The sequence below is a fragment of the Pungitius pungitius genome, chromosome 12 (genome assembly GCF_949316345.1).
Source record: "Pungitius pungitius chromosome 12, fPunPun2.1, whole genome shotgun sequence".
In the NCBI taxonomy this organism is placed as follows: domain Eukaryota; kingdom Metazoa; phylum Chordata; class Actinopteri; order Perciformes; family Gasterosteidae; genus Pungitius; species Pungitius pungitius.
Genome location: NC_084911.1, coordinates 19,064,185 through 19,076,866, shown reverse-complemented (window position 1 = coordinate 19,076,866; position 12,682 = coordinate 19,064,185). Strand labels below are relative to the sequence as shown.

The window sequence follows — 12,682 nt, the reverse complement described above, 5'->3', positions numbered from 1 at the left end:
GGCGGCACACATAAGGTAGCCACAGAGCATTGCAAACTGACTTCTGCCTGTGACCATCATGATCATTATTAAATATATTTAAGACAGTGTTAAAAGTAAAATTAGTGCAAAGGGTTCATGTAAAAACGATGCACTAATGTTAAAATAAGAAAGATAATGAACGCTTGGCTAAGCTCTGCCCCCAGCTTTTACTCAGTCATTTCTCAGCCTCATGAGAACAACGATCAAAAAGTGGAACGTGAAAGAGGCGCTTTGCTCTCCCAACAGGCCCAGGAGCTGGCATTCAGATTTTGGGATTTAAGTTTAAAATAAACAGAGAAACATGACATATTAAAACAAATAAGCATTTATTATCACAGCATCATTATTTTTAACAAAAGATAACAGGGCATTACTCTCTTCATTTCACGAGGACACCACAGGCACTGTGACTTTAAGGATCTAGGAGAAGACAGAACAGAAAGTAAATTAACCGTATGCAATACACACAATGTGTGTGTGTGTGTGTGTGTGTGTGTGTGTGTGTGAGTTGCTGTGCAGCCACCAGGTTAAGTTTGCTAGTGGGTCAAAATGTTTTATTAGGGAGGGTTGTATGAACCATCCATCTTTTCTTACCACCTAATTTGACCTTATAGAAGAAAGGAGTTGCTGGTCGACCGCTGAGTTTGAAACAACAAAAAGACACTGCTGCTTTCCATCAGACAGCATCAGTGGACCCAAAGGCTACACACTTTTAGCTGGAGCTTAGCTTCTGTGGAATGATGTATGAATAATGATGCACGGTATGCTCCATGGGGTACAGTGATAGAAATGCATTGTGTTATAATATGATGTGCTTTTTGGTGAACCTGCGTGCTGCTGTTGTACTGTGCCACGCTGTTCTCCTGGTCCACCGTGAAGGGGAGGAAGACGTCCAGAAAGAAGAGTGAGGGCCGAGCTGTCAACACCAGTCGGTCCTCTCCGAGGTCCAGAAGCAGAGAGCGAGACGACGACTGCACAGCACAGGAGACAAGTTCACCCTCACTGACTGCCTCTGCATGTAGGAACAATGTACTCGAGATCTCCTTCCACGATAGGGGAGTCAAACTCCTTGCGGGTCCGGGCCAGATACCGCCCACTTCAACCGAACGCGGGCCACCGTGACATTTGTGTTTAACGATCTTTCCAGGAGTCCACGGTGAACAGAGAATGTCCCCCACAGACGGGGTGACAAATAACTAGGCTGACTGCATGGGATGAAGCTGGCTGTATCCTGAGAGCGACCAATGCAGTGCTCACAAAGAGAAGAGGACTCACCACTCCAGGCAGCTTGATTTCTGCAATAAGGTACTTGGGGTCACCTGCAGGGGGCTCCACCAGCAACGTGAACTCTGGTCTGCAGACAGCGGGGCGCAGAGAAGAACAAGAAGCAAACAAGCCAGAGACTCAGGGCCCTTCCTCAATATGCGTTCTTGTGTGGACTTTTGTTCTCGCAGCCCGAGTACTGATCCAATTCTAAAGTCCACATCTGGCCGAGCAGCCTGTTTTCGGCGAGTCTTCAAAACTTTTAATGTGGTGTCAGAGACTGATGTTGTTCACCGGTTACGTCAGTTCGAGGACAGAGTTTAGATTCATAACTTCATTAAAAGTTATGAAGACTCGTTATAGTACAGTTAAATCTCATGTATAACCGCTACGGAGACGTGAAAACCAGCGGAGCATTTCACAGAAGACTCGCCGAAAACAGGCTGCTCTGTGCGGGCTGAGATGAGCTGAGCGCCCGGTGCTGGAGGGTCTGACGGTCCGTCAGCTACACCTCACATCTCCATCCCCGGAGCACACTGTTACGAAGGCTGAATGTTGACAAGCAGAAATGTTGCTTTAATAACTAACTTCAGTCAAAAAATTACATTATGTTACGTTAAATATAATAGTATTTATTAACTTTGACATGTGGTTGTGTTGATTTTCCTCCAGATGCTGACTTTAGAATTGGAACAGTACTCAGGCTGCGAGAACTAAAGTCCACACAAGAACACATTTTGAGAAAGGGCCCAAGACGGAAATGATGTAATGCGGCGAGTTGCTGCGACTAACTGAATAACAGGAAGATAAGAGGAGATTTACCTTTTGTCCTTCTCAGTTAAATTCTCCCTGTTTGGAAAAGAAAACAGATAAGGACATGTGGGTTGCCTGATGTTTGAACGAATTCCTTATTTCAAGTTATAAAATTGAAAAAAAACGAGGAGGCCTAAAAACAGAAACACTGAGACTGGGACCGAAGGAACGTACTGAGGTTGCAGCTCTTGAATCACCGGCCTGCTCTTGGTCCGAATGTTCTGCTCACTGACAGAGCCCAAGAACTTCCGGTTCTTCAAAACCTTCCAGTCTAAAGAAACAACATTTACTCCAAAGAAAACTATCTCTTTCCCGTCCCGTCCCCTACACACACACAAACACACACACACACACACACTGACCTCTACTTAGCTCCAGATTGTGTTTATTCTCCAAACCCTCTAAAGAAACCAATATTATGAACTGCTGGAACAGGGCATCCTCCTGTAAGACACGCATAACACATATTATCTCACAGGGTTAAAGGGTTGTCAGGAGACAACTGCGGCATTGGAATGTACCCTGATGCAGGCGAGCAGCACAACGCACAGCGACAGTTATCATGTCATATGTCATGTATTCATGCTACAGTGTTTCCCCTAGGTTTAAAAATGATTAATGCTAGGGGAAATACGGTACTAATATGAATTATAGCCTATAAATGATCATCTGATATTATTTAAAGTTTGTTCACATGCTGCATTGAGCCTTTTGTAACCCGATAATGAAAAAACAAACATAATTAAAACTAGAATCTTAAAATTAAGATTGGACGGGTCCCCGCTACTCCTCGCAAGTCGGGGCACTGCAGCGAGGAACAAATGCAGCTGAGGAACAAATGCAGCGAGGAACAAATGCAGCTGAGGAACAAATGCAGCTGAGGAACAAATGCAGCTGAGGAACAAATGCAGCGAGAAACAAATGCAGCTGAGGAACAAATGCAGCGAGGAACAAGTGCAGCGAGGAACAAATGCAGGGAGGAACAAATGCAGCGAGAAACAAATGCAGCTGAGGAACAAATGCAGCTGAGGAACAAATGCAGCTGAGGAACAAATGCAGCTGAGGAACAAATGCAGCGAGGAACAAATGCAGCTGTGGAACAAATGCAGCTGAGGAACAAATGCAGCGAGGAACAAATGCAGCTGAGGAACAAATGCAGCTGTGGAACAAATGCAGCTGTGGAACAAATGCAGCTGAGGAACAAATGCAGCTGAGGAACAAATGCAGCTGAGGAACAAATGCAGCGAGGAACAAATGCAGAGAGGAACAAATGCAGCTGAGGAACAAATGCAGCTGTGGAACAAATGCAGCTGTGGAACAAATGCAGCTGTGGAACAAATGCAGCTGAGGAACAAATGCAGCTGAGGAACAAATGCAGCTGTGGAACAAATGCAGCTGTGGAACAAATGCAGCTGAGGAACAAATGCAGCTGAGGAACAAATGCAGCGAGGAACAAATGCAGCTGAGAAACAAATGCAGCTGAGGAACAAATGCAGCTGAGGAACAAATGCAGCTGAGGAACAAATGCAGAGAGGAACAAATGCAGCTGAGGAACAAATGCAGCTGAGGAACAAATGCAGCTGTGGAACAAATGCAGCTGTGGAACAAATGCAGCTGTGGAACAAATGCAGCTGAGGAACAAATGCAGCTGAGGAACAAATGCAGCTGTGGAACAAATGCAGCTGAGGAACAAATGCAGCTGAGGAACAAATGCAGCGAGGAACAAATGCAGCTGAGGAACAAATGCAGCTGAGAAACAAATGCAGCTGAGGAACCCTGCCGCCGCCGGGCGAAGCGTTCGCAAGTCATTGGTCAATAACCGTGTGGAGCAACGCCAGGAATGCCCGCTTTGCAAACTTTATCTTTGACATTATCATGGTCTTAGGCCTTTTATGTCAACATATAACCAGGAGCTTCTGATGTACCATTAAAAAGTAAAGCCTCTCAAAATACCATAGATGAGTCAATTTCCTTCATTTGGCAAAATGGCGTAAAATCTAGTTAGGTGCATTTGCATACCATGATTGATTTGTAGAGCATGCCGAAGAGCACCTGTGTGCCAACTTTCAAGTTGATCGGGGGCGGAAACTGGCCTACTGTGGTCTTTTTTAAATTTCTAGAGGGCACTATAGAGACATTTCTTTATACACAAATGTGAGACCCAAAAATTATTAAAAAAATTTAACAACTTTTGAATATGGTAAAGGCCCCAAAAATTCTTTAATGAATGAAAGAAGTGAAATGAGTTATCTGTTTCAGTGGAAATGGTTACACAATCACACACACACACGCACGCGGACACACACACACACACACCTGGCACTTGTGGAAGAACTCCTGGTTGACGACCACATCATATGCTGTGCAACCATGAGAGTCTGAAACAGAAGAGAGAAACACATTATTTTAGGACAGAAGGGACTATGACGTGAAAATATCAACCGTGACCAAACTATTTTCTTACACAAACAATCCACTTCCACTATATTTGGAAACAAAGTTTACACAAGCAGTTGTGTAACGTGTGCCGTGCGCTGACAGAACGTCAGGCCATCTAACGTAGGCTAACATGCTAATGTTAGCAGGCTGACTGACTGACGCCTCGCAAATGAACCATTATTGCTGGTTACAATCAGATAGAATCATGTCTATTTCTCTGTAACTTTTGAAAAATCCAAGCGAAAATCGAACGCCAAAAGATGTACATTTATATGAACAGCATTTTAAGAGTTTTCGAACACACTTACCTTTCCCTGAATCCCTGAAACCTTTTTGGTTAGGGGGGTGGTGATTATGAAGTATTCACCTTTGTTAATCAACGTTTATGTTTTTGTTGTTCATTGAAAGAATAAAGTTCAGATTAGAATTTGAATGTAGCCCGACGCTTGGGATTGACAGCTATGTAGGAGACTCTGTGGATGGTGGAATCTCTCAAACACCACTAGGGGCATTAAAAGGAGCCGGGTGGCACCTGCTTAGTTCACATATTATAATGCAGAGAGGGTCTCAGGAAGGAATGAGTCATAGTTATAAATAATAATAAAACATTTTCTGGTATGGTTGTTATTTTTCCCACGCACAACGGTGCCACACTGACCGTTTGCCTGACTACTAGCCTTTTTGCCCCAAAGAATACATCACCCCCCCTCAACCAGACCATTTGACCGACTACCCCCCCCCATTGAAATTGTCCAATGGCCAATGAAAAATACATCTTATGAAAAATAAATACGCCTCGCCTTCGGTCCGGAACACATGCAGACCATGCATTAACGCATGCAGTTTGGCTTCCCCTATGAATCATGATGGCAGGATAATGATCATGAACAGACTAATGATATTCAAAGGCATCTTGTGTTGCCATGACCACACACTGTGACTTCACCGCGGCAGAGAGGGAGTTCAAAGTCCAGTGGTTCAGACACGCCTCCTCTGGGAGGGTCACAGACACAAATGGGATGCTTCCCTTTGCGCTGACAATGAAGATGCTCTCACCTGCTTTATGGCCCATTGCCCATTGCCTCCACATTCAGAGACGCTTGAAGGAAACCCCTTAATCGCTGATAAGAGAAGAAAGATGAAAAAAAACCCTCTCAGGTCACATACTGTTGTCTATTTCGGTGTGGGGCTCGCCGATGCTCATCGGGACCCTGTAGCCGCTGGGGTCTTCTGATTGAAGCAGCTGCACCAGCTCCTCTCTGGAGATTTCTGGTGGCAGCGGTACCGAGTTGGACTGACAGATGTTGATGAAGACCTTCTGCTTGCTTGGCTCCGAGAGAGTTTTCACACACATGCCTGAGTGACGGGAAAAGAAAAATGCACCATAAATGTCATCAAAGTCTTCAAAAGTGGAGGATTTTGGTAGAACTCGCACTGAGGAGCCACTTACCTGGCAGTGGTCGGATTACTTTGGAGTCTGGATTGTCAGTCTGCATCTTTCCCATTGTCTAAATAGACAGACCGCAGTCGATATCAGTTCACGGATGGTTTGCGGACCCCATTTTTCTTGCATATTCAACAACATCAAAAGATGAACATGTCATATTGTCTCCCAGAATCCAGCAGAGGAGAAGGAAGTGATTGAAACAAGCTAAAGATTTTTTTATTTACATAGCAAATCAAACCAAGACTACAAACTACAAATGGCTTGTTGGCACCTAATGAAAGCTTTACAAGTAGGAGCTGTCGTTGCAGCATTTCCCATTCCCTCATTGATTATATGAGTCAGGAATTCTACGTCCTGTTTACTCTGATCAAGAATGGCTGGGGAGGTATTTGTAAGGGCAAACATGTATGTAACCCTTCAAAATGATTTATTGAACGAACAAAGTTATATATTACAGGTGCTGGGATAGTGTGGCCATGAAGAAGACTTGAGCCGGAGCGTCTCACACAGAAAAGATGACAGTCTCGTGGCTGTAGTGACACAAGTGGTTTGGAGGCCACCTACAGATGGAACTGTTATGAGAGCGGAAGGTTCTTGGCAGTCTACTGAGCACGTAGCTGCTGTGACCTTTTATTCCCGAAAAGAACGGAGATAGACATATTTGACTCAGAGCCTTATTGTTATTTATAGATCTGTCTGGGCAAAATCTTCCACAACATTTTGCAGTGTGAGAGTGTCTCAGTAGTTAAGTCCTAAACGGCCCCTCATACCCTCTGATGGGGTTCCTGTAGTAGTTTAGCTAGCTAGCATTGATCTCTTCTTCCGTTAGCACGCCTGTTAATGCCGCTGTTCCATGTTGGAAATATCTAACCGTCCTGCCTCCACATTACTTACATTCTGCTGGTCCCGGGTCTCCGTCCCAACTCATGACGTGCACGTTTCCATATGCACCGTTAGCTAACCACGGTTAAACCTACACGTCCCTGCCCAGTGGATGAATCCGAAGCTACTGTTTTTATGGCCATCGAACTTTTCACTTTCACGGTGCAAACTATTTGCGCTGCGGGTATGAGAGCGTCCTGCTTCGATTTTAAGCATCTCTCTTTAAAAACATATGAATGATTTGAAACGTATCTTGAATGAACCACATGAAAATATGAATATAACAAATTTTTCGTGACTTTTCTAAAAACTTTTAGATTTTATTTTTTTCTATGACTTTTCCAGGCCTGGAAATGAGCATTTTAAGATTCCACTTTTCCAGGTTTTCCATGACCGTACGAACCGTGTACATAAAGCACAACCACCCATTTAAACGCACATGTGGAAATCCTCTTTGGTGTAACACATTATTATGTGGCCCGGGAAGGTACTAAAGATGTGCTTCAGTGCCAAACACACCCTTCTGACTGTAATCCCATATCCTGGTTCCATGCAATACCCCACTGGTATGTAACTCTGCAACAACGCAAATAAATATGCTTCCCAACTTATTTTCAAAACAACACTTTGTCACTTTTGAAATCTAACCTAAGAAATAAAATGAGGTTGTAATGACTTAGGACTCTTGGGGGGTCCCCTAAAATGTAACTATAAAAAATACTGAAGACTACCTTGCTACACTATATACTGCAGGCAAATATTATATTATTATATTGACATATTTTAAAGGTGGGATAATGGTGTTGGGATGTTTTTCATGGTTTGGGCTGGTCCCAGTACTGTGGTGGTGTCTGGAGAAGTGGATTGGCTATAATCAAACAGGTAACCCTCTAATTCTGGAGCAACAAAGTTACAGCACGTTATATAAATCCCTGACATGACAAAGTGGAAAACAGGTCATTCTTTCCTTGAGCAAGGAAGTTAACTAAGTTACCTAAATCCACCAGGTGTCATTATGGCACCATGCACCTTCAAAGGGTTTGATCAAATACAACTGGCGTTTCTCATCCCTTATGTTAATGGAATTTGTAAAACAACTAGCCGCTGGATTGAATAATAATGATGTCTATAAAGACTGTTCCTGGCATCTAAAATAAGGCACCGAAATCAGAGTTGCTATTCGGTCCGGTAGATAACGGCGGTTAAGACACCTGTACCATAAAGTAGAACCTGTGAATCTCCACAGCTCACTGCGTAGAGCAGTGGGCCTGTTTAGGATGTCAATAACCTACGTGTCTGCGTCATAGAAAACAACAACAATCTGTGATGCTATTGGCTGCCCTGGTTGCTGCCCAATCGCGCTAGGAAATAAATTAATTATTGTTATGAATATAAAACGTCACTAAAGACCTATAATTTTCAATAATTTTTGATGTTAAAAATATTTGTCGGGGACCCCCCATAAATTCTTAAAGGTGTCCCTAATGACTTATAGGGGGTCCGGGACCCCCCCAGACCCCCCTCATTTCGAACCCTGGTTGTAAGGGGTATTCAGTGTGCCTCCTATCAATATGAAAAGCTCATAAGAAACTAAACGTCACAGACTGACTGATGTATAATGTTTTGCCATTTGACACATTGATGGCCAAAGTCTCACAGCTCATTGAAAAACAATCAAGATTACCTGCAACAGCAGCTGCTGATAGAGCTCCTCTTCCTGCTGTAACTCCAGCTCGGAGTTGAGGAGTGAGGAGTCCGTTGTCATGGTTACGGGCCAACAAAAGTGCAGATTCAACAACTGACCGAATGGCCTCGTATTTTCCTGTAAGAAATATCACATTGTATGACTTTGATGTGATTCAACACACAAACACGACAGCGTACTTTGGTTGTGATTGGCCGATGTTAACGAATAACATGCCACATATAACTGGAGAGAAGGCACCATCTTTAATTCTAAGTACGTCTTACAATATGATAGCACAAAGATGTGGGTAAAGTGATTTCGCTGCGTTCTATTACTCTCATAGAAACCAAAAAGTATATCAGCCTTCATTGTGCAAAGATAAAGTTGAATGGGTATTTCAGACGTATTGATACCTCACGTTAACGTTAACTAACGTAACTGTTTTACCCAACTAACGTTAGCTAACGAGGCCCGAGCTAGCGGTTAGCACACTGATGCTAGCAGCTCACTGGTTAAGATAAATGCAAGACACTGGTTCCAAGTCCGATGTGAAGCCAGCCACCGTTTTACATGATTTGCTCATGAAGAATGAAGAAAGCACCAGAGAAAAGGGGTCGTGGAATACTTAACGTAACACGTAACGTTATTAAGTTAATAGGTACTACTTGACGTTAACTCAACACAGTTACTTTCGGCTGGCTGGCAGTGGAAGCTAGCCCAATGACTAAGCTATTTGTTTCCTCTTAGGAACAGAGGCCCTCTTAGATGTGTGCGTGTGTTTCTTTCATCTCTTCACGAGTAGATAGCAGCGTGTTTACCTTTTTTGCTCCGTGCTGTTGTAGCTGCAGGAACACGTGGTGGCCCCACTTCCGCTACGCAACCTACAAAATAAAAGCGGCCTCATCAGCGGATATAATATAGCACATGCTTAGATAACCAACTCATGTGTTTCAGTCATTTTAGGTTTATTTATTCTAACATCGGATTAACAGGTATTACCTGCAACCTCTGTATTTGAAAGAATGAGGAATTGTTTTGTTTTGCAATGCAATATTGACAGAAACGCATTAGCTGGTGCTGTCAGTGAAGGTCTAGCTGGCAATGTGTCTCAGTAGGTAGTTGTGCTCAGGAGACAACCTAAATACCACTGCCACTAGAAACACTAAAATGCTACTAAATGTTGGACATTTGTACCTCATGTCCGCCATAGTAACAAACGTTGCTTAATGTAATATCCTAGACACGTTACTCATATCTTTACACACCAAGCAAAACATAAGAATCTATTTTTTATGACTTAACGGTTAAAAGACGTCTTAAACTTGTCTGTGTGGATGAGTGAAAAATTGTAAGAAAACATTTAACATAAACACACAACGTTAATACCTGGTGGTATTTTGCTGGTTGACAAACAGCACAGAGGCTCAACCCCCCCCCTCTTCTGAGCACATTCCGATGTGGCCCCATGTGGGAGTGCTGGTTTGAGAAAATTAAACAATAACAGACCCCTTCGGGGCCGGATGTACCTGAATGATCAAAAACTTCCCAAACAGATCCGCAAAAACGGTTAAAAATATCTCAGATCATTGAATATGCATCAATGGAAAAAATAAACTCAACCATGAATAAAATCCAAATATGTTTCTTTTATTAAACAGATTTTCAGATAAACCATACACATGGAATGCTGGGTTAGTGAGTTCATCTGGCCTCGCCTCCTGGAGCGACACCAGGATGCTGCCATGCGTAACCACTTAACTGCATGTTTAAGATGTCTTCACCTGTAAATGCACACGTGGGATTCTTTCTCACGCCATGTGATTACACAAGCAGATCATATCGAATCTCACAAATCCTCAGTGCAACATAGCAGGCAACGCTGTCTTAAAACCAAAAAAGGAAGATTATCTGGGAAACATGTGCATTTGTATATTTGAAGACTACCTCGGGCCTCTGGGCGGATTGTTTTCATCATTTTGATCCTCTTTCCAAGATTATCACTGCGGGCGAGGATGCTCCATGTAACATGTCCTCTGACGGGGATGTGATCTAAAATTTAAAAAGTACTGTTATATCTACATATTATATGTTACAAATGGAATTTGGACATCCTTAAACATGACTTTAAAAGTGTGTATGAGGAGCTAGCGACCATGTTTTCTTAGACTTATTCTTTTAGTCATTAACAGTAGCCGAACATGAACAGGCCTTGATCAGGAGCTCAACGTGTTCCTTTTTATTTGACAAGCAGGAATGCGGTCTGACGATCATGGCTTTTGTTACATTTGAAACTCTCTTTGTAAGACATGTCATCATAATTGTTGTGAGAAAATGGAATATAACCGCCACACTGTGTCTAGACTTGTAGTTTCCTCGATCTTAACGTACCTGTAAAAAAATCCTGACATTTTATGAGACGTCTAAACGTTAATATTTCGTCCGGAGATAACGTTTTTTCATTTATTTGCCATACACAATTCCAAATGAAAAGTGACAAGATACAGTTTCAGTTTCCACATGATCTCCAAAAATTGTGGTTGCTCTGTTGAGTTTTTTTATAGACCAGTTATGTCACCACATAATTTTCTTAGCCCAACAGTAGATGCTTGGGAACCATACTGAGCCACAGGAGGTTGTTCTCCATCTCTGACTCTCACTGCAGCTCTGGCCATTACGAGTGGGTATTCTCATGTGACCTGCATTTAGTGGACACTGATTGCTCTGAATTCCCCAGCTAATGGATTCATTAGGGAAACTTATTTTTGGCCGATTTTACTCTCTTTTGTTGTTGTTGGACGCTTTTCATGTCTGATAAATGGAGAAGAAGAAAACATGGGTCTTGGTGGGGGAGGGGGAAATATTCTCTGCATTTTTATCACATTACATGTCATTTAGCGGACGGTTTTTATCCAAAAGTGACTTACATTCCATCATAACCCATGCGTTACATTTTTGTGGGCACTTATCATTCTCTGCATTTAACTCTGAGGAGCAGTGTGCTGCCGTGAAGGCCCCCAGGGAGCAGTTGGGGACTTTTTGACAAAGGTAATGGAGGGATTCAAAATTTACAGAACAGTTTTCCTTTCGAAACAACCTCATCCCAGGCAGAGCCATTCCTATTGTCTCGTGTGTGGGGGAAGTTCTTTGGGAAAGTCCTGTGGAGCACACTGGGGTCATTTAGAGAAGTAGCCACTGAAAATATGTTGACACAAGCACGCCGGTCTTTGTACGACCAAAGTGAAAGTAACCATAATTTGTTTAAAAAACAAAGAAAAGAAGCTGCCATTTTTTGGCACCGCTCAAACACAGGCTCCCTTTTTCCAAAGGGGACAGCCGCTGGTTTCAAGCAGCAAACAGTGATCCCTAAAACGCAGTCGTCTGAGGGAAAGTGTGTGCTGCAGACATTAGTTTGTTCCTTCATCCCGCCGGATAGCCTGAATCCATTTTCATCGAACATCATCATCAACAGGGAAGGAATGACACCACAGATATGGCTGCTTTTGGGAATAACACAATAAACGGGAGTTGTGTGAAAGGTCTATAGGGGCCGAGAGTCTGCCCCACGGACACAGTTATATAAATCAAAGGTAAACAACCGATTAGCTAAAAAACGTATTCAACGTTAAAACCAATAAGGCTTTTGAAGGTACTTTTGAATATTATATTTCTGTCATCTAAAGCTGTTTTTGTAAATTAACTAACATCAGATCACCATGTAGATATACTTTACTGAAACGTGGCTATCGAATGGGGAATGTTTCATTTTAAATGAAGAGACTCCTCCAAGTCATGTTAATGCTCATGTTTCTCGAGGCACAGGCCGGGGGGTTGGAGTGGCAACTATTAATGACTCCTACCTGACTACAGTCGATGCTTATCAGGTGACGCTGTAGCCTCATTTAAAGAAGCCATTCCATCTGCTCTAAGTTCAGTGACCTGCCTCAAGGTATCAGAAGACTCCTTTTTTTATCATCTCACCGATACTGCTTCAGGCTCTTTGAGAATGGCGCTGGACGCCATTTCTTCATCTGGAAAGAAGAATGGCAACAAGAAGCAAGTTTGATGCAGCCGTGGGCCCTGATACCTACTTGGATGGCTTCTCTTCCATCAACCTTGATCAACTGACCTCT

The 12,682-nt window shown here is 43.0% G+C and overlaps 1 protein-coding gene across 2 annotated transcripts; it reads right to left on the bottom strand.

The window, feature by feature from the left end:
* Positions 1–325: 325 nt before the first annotated feature.
* On the bottom strand, positions 326–9,446 carry pih1d1 (PIH1 domain containing 1). Of its 2 annotated transcripts, XM_037476716.2 has the most exons (11): positions 9,371–9,446; positions 8,550–8,687; positions 5,987–6,044; positions 5,704–5,892; positions 4,414–4,475; positions 2,460–2,541; positions 2,272–2,368; positions 2,107–2,133; positions 1,297–1,375; positions 849–992; positions 326–441 (listed from the first exon to the last, which is right to left on the bottom strand). In XM_037476716.2, exons 2-11 carry the CDS (start codon positions 8,628–8,630, stop codon positions 406–408), a joined length of 855 nt encoding a protein of 284 aa, XP_037332613.2. In that variant the 5' UTR covers positions 8,631–8,687; positions 9,371–9,446; the 3' UTR covers positions 326–405. The 2 variants fall into 2 exon arrangements, with proteins under 2 accessions (XP_037332613.2, XP_062422270.1); XM_062566286.1 differs by lacking the exon at positions 9,371–9,446 and having other exon boundaries at positions 5,987–6,102; positions 8,550–8,688.
* Positions 9,447–12,682: the final 3,236 nt, after the last annotated feature.

Excerpts from the sequence above, each read along its gene's own strand:
- pih1d1 (XM_037476716.2), bottom strand. The coding sequence starts at position 8,630 with ATGACAACGGACTCCTCACTCCTCAACTCCGAGCTGGAGTTACAGCAG. Across the intron at positions 1,376-2,106 it reads TTAACTGAGAAGGACAAAAG|ACCAGAGTTCACGTTGCTGG; the intron begins GTAAATCTCCTC and ends CGCTGTCTGCAG. Across the intron at positions 993-1,296 it reads AAATCAAGCTGCCTGGAGTG|TCGTCGTCTCGCTCTCTGCT; the intron begins GTGAGTCCTCTT and ends TGTGCTGTGCAG.